Consider the following 5,359-nt stretch of genomic DNA (forward strand, 5'->3'; position numbering starts at 1 on the left):
TTTTTTTTTTTTTTTTTTAAACCAAAAAAGCTTACAGCACCTTATATTCCCAGGCGGTCTCCCATCCAAGTACTAACCAGGCCCGACCCTGCTTAGCTTCCGAGATCAGACGAGATCGGGCGTTCTCAAAGTGGTATGGCCGTAAGCGAAATCTGCTGCCAAAAACGGCCCTTTTGAAGAAATTCATAGACTTTGACTCTTTTACAAGACCTGGCTTTTTGAAGAAACTCAGAGACTATTTCAGGCTTTTTGATGAAAACCATAGACTCTTTTTTTTTTTAAACCAAAAAAGCTTACAGCACCTGGTATTCCCAGGCGGTCTCCCATCCAAGTACTAACCAGGCCCGACCCTGCTTAGCTTCCGAGATCAGACGAGATCGGGCGTTCTCAAAGTGGTATGGCCGTAAGCGAAATCTGCTGCCAAAAACGGCCCTTTTGAAGAAATTCATAGACTTTGACTCTTTTACAAGACCTGGCTTTTTGAAGAAACTCAGAGACTATTTCAGGCTTTTTGATGAAAACCATAGACTCTATTTTTTTTTTTTTTTTTTTTAACCCTCTATGGCATGACTTTTTATTTTGGGGGGGAAAAAATATGTTACCCCATTTTTTGGGAGCTTGGGGGTCCCTGATAATATATCCATCATAAAATGTGTCCCCCCCCCACCCCTGAACAAAATATTGGTTCGTTGCCTGAGGGCAACAATGTGCTACGAGGGTACTAAAACACCAAGGTTTTCTATATAAGTGGAATAAGGAAAACATGTAATATATTCATTAGAACATGTTTAATTTTGACAAACATCAATAACAAATGGTTCCAACCAATAAAAAAACCCAATGAACAATCAAATAAACAAACTACTACTAATTACAACACCAAATGTTTCTGACATTTCATATAAACATATTGTAACACTTATATATTAACCAACATCCTAATGACTGTGTGTATGTGTGTGTGAACGTGTTTGTGTGGTTTATTAGATATTGTTTGAATCAGAGCTTCTCTTTTTGACAAAGCATACTCTGATTTCCTATTCTGTGTGAAACCTCAGAAAGCAGTTGCTGGTGGATGTAAAACAGAGGTGAACATCACATTTCCGGCACTTGGCTTTTGGTGTACCTGTGCACCCTGGTACCTTGCATCTCCCCTTCTTTTCAGCCATAATCATCCAGTGGGCTGTGCCATCCAGGCGCACATCAGGGACTGGAATTGGAGCAACGGGTCCTTTTCTCCTCTTTTCCTCATACTCGCCAGCTATTGTGGAACAGGGGCGACCTTTCTTGCGCTCCAGACTCTTTCCACTTTTGCATAGGGCTTCAGCAATGTAGGATTTGAAGGTATACAGCTTCATATGTTCATTCTTTCTCATGCCAGTACCTTCACAATCTCTTCGGAAAAGCAGCCATGTGGTCACGATGATCATATCCAGAAGGTGGAACACCAGCCGGTGGTACCACTTCTTTGATCTGATTTTGATCCGATACAGTGCAAGCAGTGAGTCAAGCAGATCCACCCCACCCATATACTTGTTGTATTCTTTCACTACAGCGGGGCAGGGGACTTTGGTGATCATCTTTTGCTTGCGATCCCACCTGTCAACCTCTGTGACTGGATGGGCTCCAGTGTAATCACTGAGTAGGGTCACAGAGCGATTATCATACCACTTCACAGCATACAAGGTGGTTTCTCTCACCATGGCCATCTTCTGTTCAAAAGATCCACGTCCCGCTCTTTTCAGCTCAGCATCGCACATCAAGTTGACACCTGGTAGTCTGTTGCCACGAACAGTACCAGTGCAGTGAATTCCCTGCTGAGCCAGTGTAAGCACAAGAGGGACACTCGTAAACCAGTTGTCGAAGAAAACCTTGTAGTTCTTATGCTTGGGTATAGGCTGGGCCAGGCGGAGGACAACGTTGCCACTTGCTCCCACATCTGCTAGCTCAGGGGGTTGTACAACTCTCCCTGTGTAGATTTCCAAGTTGTACGGGACACCATCAGAGCCAGCCAAGACCAGAATCTTGTAGCCCCATTTCTTTGGTTTTGATGGCAGATATTGCTTCAGTCTGTTTCTTCCTTTGAATGGGACCATCTGCTCATCAACAGCCAGCCTCTCACTCATTGGGATTGATGTCAGTTTTGAGGTTAGATGAGTAACCAGTGGTCGGATCTTGTGGAGTGGATCATTATTATCCTCCTGTCTCTCTTCATTGTTATTGAAGTGCAGGTGTTTTTTGATGGCCTCCCATCTATTCAGTGTCATGGTGTCAGCTACTTGGGACACTCTGCAGGCTTTGTTCCAAAACATGCGGGTGCCTGGTAAACCAAACAATGACATGTACACCACAATCCCCAGGAACTGCTCCAATTCTTTTATGGTGAGGTTAAGCGGCTTGTTTGCATCACATTGTATCGCATACAGATTTGACTGCTCTACAATAACTTCCAGAATGTCGTTAGAGAAAAACTGCTTGAAGTACTGGAGGGGGGACATGATATCATCAGATCTTAGAAGCAGGTCCTGCCATTCTGGGTAAGCATTGAAGTGTGCATTGTGGGGTGTTCTCCATCGGGGTAGGCGTGGAACATCAACCTCTTCTACATCTTCATCTGTATCCTCAGACTCTGTGTCATTGTCAACAGACAATTCTCCTAAAAAAGACAGCAGGAAGCATGTTTGTCATATACCCTTCATCATACAATGACATGCATGCAAACAAACACGCACACATGTACGCACACACACGATACTTTGCTGACTGACCCCTAACTGACCCCTGACCTCCAAACTGTCTCTCAAACCTGATTCAGGGATCCAGTCTTCATGACTCTCCTCAACCTCACTGTCCTCATTTTCACTCTCCTCAAGCTCACTGTCCTCACTGTCAGAAGGAATGACCCTAACTGCTCGATCATTTTCCTTCCGCCCGTAAAATTGTCTTGTGTCCATTTCCTGTAAGTATCAGTAGATAGTAAAAACATTGATCATGAAAAATACATATCTTAATGCTGACTGTTCAGTGTTCAATGTAATTTGTACACATTATGTGAACTGTTAATAAAGAAGAGAGATAAAATTTGCCAGAAAACACTACTCATTTAGCCAGATTATGAGATGATAGGCATTATCATCTCTGTGGCAACATATAATAATAATAAAAAACTTAAATTGCACGTAAATTATGCATTCACAGAGCTTCCCAGAAGGACTTGAATGCACCATGTGGTCCTAATTTTGCATCCGATCACATCTCCCCAATTTAGCATATTGTAGCATATTGCCCCCCAAAAAAGTGGTCTAACTGCACAGTGTTGCCCTGAGGCAACGAACAAAAAAACACAGTTTTACTATATAAATAAAATCAAAATGTGTCTTTAAACAATCAAACATACTTCTTTACATACTGATGCACATACATATATTTTTTTTATATAAAGTTATTTCAATTTAAACATGTTAAAAACTGAAATTCAACTTACCAATTGGTGGCACTGTGTCCCATGCGACTTTGCTTCCAGAAAGGACTGCCCCACCCCCAAACAAAAGGCTACAACCACTTTAGCCCCTCATTTGATTGGACAGACATGTCAGGTGATATTATACTTTTTTTTTTTATAAAAAAAATTTAAAGGGGCAGTGTGAGGTCCAAAAAGGTGGTTTGTTGCCTGAGGGCAACACCATGCCATAGAGGGTTAAACCAAAAAAGCTTACAGCACCTGGTATTCCCAGGCGGTCTCCCATCCAAGTACTAACCAGGCCCGACCCTGCTTAGCTTCCGAGATCAGACGAGATCGGGCGTTCTCAAAGTGGTATGGCCGTAAGCGAAATCTGCTGCCAAAAACGGCCTATTTAAAAGGTTAGAACATTAGTTAAGTAAACTAAAAAGCTTACAGCACCTGGTATTCCCAGGCGGTCTCCCATCCAAGTACTAACCAGGCCCGACCCTGCTTAGCTTCCGAGATCAGACGAGATCGGGCGTTCTCAAAGTGGTATGGCCGTAAGCGAAATCTGCTGCCAAAAACGGCCTATTTAAAAGGTTAGAACATTAGTTAAGTAAACTAAAAAGCTTACAGCACCTGGTATTCCCAGGCGGTCTCCCATCCAAGTACTAACCAGGCCCGACCCTGCTTAGCTTCCGAGATCAGACGAGATCGGGCGTTCTCAAAGTGGTATGGCCGTAAGCGAAATCTGCTGCCAAAAACGGCCCTTTTGAAGAAATTCATAGACTTTGACTCTTTTACAAGACCTGGCTTTTTGAAGAAACTCAGAGACTATTTCAGGCTTTTTGATGAAAACCATAGACTCTTTTTTTTTTTAAACCAAAAAAGCTTACAGCACCTGGTATTCCCAGGCGGTCTCCCATCCAAGTACTAACCAGGCCCGACCCTGCTTAGCTTCCGAGATCAGACGAGATCGGGCGTTCTCAAAGTGGTATGGCCGTAAGCGAAATCTGCTGCCAAAAACGGCCCTTTTGAAGAAATTCATAGACTTTGACTCTTTTACAAGACCTGGCTTTTTGAAGAAACTCAGAGACTATTTCAGGCTTTTTGATGAAAACCATAGACTCTATTTTTTTTTTATTTTTTTTTAAACCAAAAAAGCTTACAGCACCTGGTATTCCCAGGCGGTCTCCCATCCAAGTACTAACCAGGCCCGACCCTGCTTAGCTTCCGAGATCAGACGAGATCGGGCGTTCTCAAAGTGGTATGGCCGTAAGCGAAATCTGCTGCCAAAAACGGCCCTTTTGAAGAAATTCATAGACTTTGACTCTTTTACAAGACCTGGCTTTTTGAAGAAACTCAGAGACTATTTCAGGCTTTTTGATGAAAACCATAGACTCTTTTTTTTTTTAAACCAAAAAAGCTTACAGCACCTGGTATTCCCAGGCGGTCTCCCATCCAAGTACTAACCAGGCCCGACCCTGCTTAGCTTCCGAGATCAGACGAGATCGGGCGTTCTCAAAGTGGTATGGCCGTAAGCGAAATCTGCTGCCAAAAACGGCCCTTTTGAAGAAATTCATAGACTTTGACTCTTTTACAAGACCTGGCTTTTTGAAGAAACTCAGAGACTATTTCAGGCTTTTTGATGAAAACCATAGACTCTTTTTTTTTTTTTTTTTTTTTAAACCAAAAAAGCTTACAGCACCTTATATTCCCAGGCGGTCTCCCATCCAAGTACTAACCAGGCCCGACCCTGCTTAGCTTCCGAGATCAGACGAGATCGGGCGTTCTCAAAGTGGTATGGCCGTAAGCGAAATCTGCTGCCAAAAACGGCCCTTTTGAAGAAATTCATAGACTTTGACTCTTTTACAAGACCTGGCTTTTTGAAGAAACTCAGAGACTATTTCAGGCTTT

General features: G+C 42.9%; 1 protein-coding gene across 1 annotated transcript; it reads right to left on the bottom strand.

Annotated features, from left to right (window-relative positions):
* Window positions 1-775: 775 nt before the first annotated feature.
* Window positions 776-3,504, bottom strand: LOC306991330 (piggyBac transposable element-derived protein 3-like). Its single transcript, XM_079599063.1, has 2 exons — window positions 3,485-3,504; window positions 776-2,656 (listed from the first exon to the last, which is right to left on the bottom strand). Exon 2 carries the CDS (start codon window positions 2,496-2,498, stop codon window positions 1,038-1,040), a length of 1,461 nt encoding a protein of 486 aa, XP_079455189.1. The 5' UTR covers window positions 2,499-2,656; window positions 3,485-3,504; the 3' UTR covers window positions 776-1,037.
* Window positions 3,505-5,359: the final 1,855 nt, after the last annotated feature.

Source organism: Phoxinus phoxinus, assembly GCF_949152265.1.
Source record: "Phoxinus phoxinus genome assembly, chromosome: 23".
NCBI classification, from domain to species: Eukaryota; Metazoa; Chordata; class Actinopteri; order Cypriniformes; family Leuciscidae; genus Phoxinus; species Phoxinus phoxinus.

Excerpts from the sequence above, each read along its gene's own strand:
- LOC306991330 (XM_079599063.1), bottom strand. The coding sequence starts at position 2,498 with ATGTCCCCCCTCCAGTACTTCAAGCAGTTTTTCTCTAACGACATTCTG.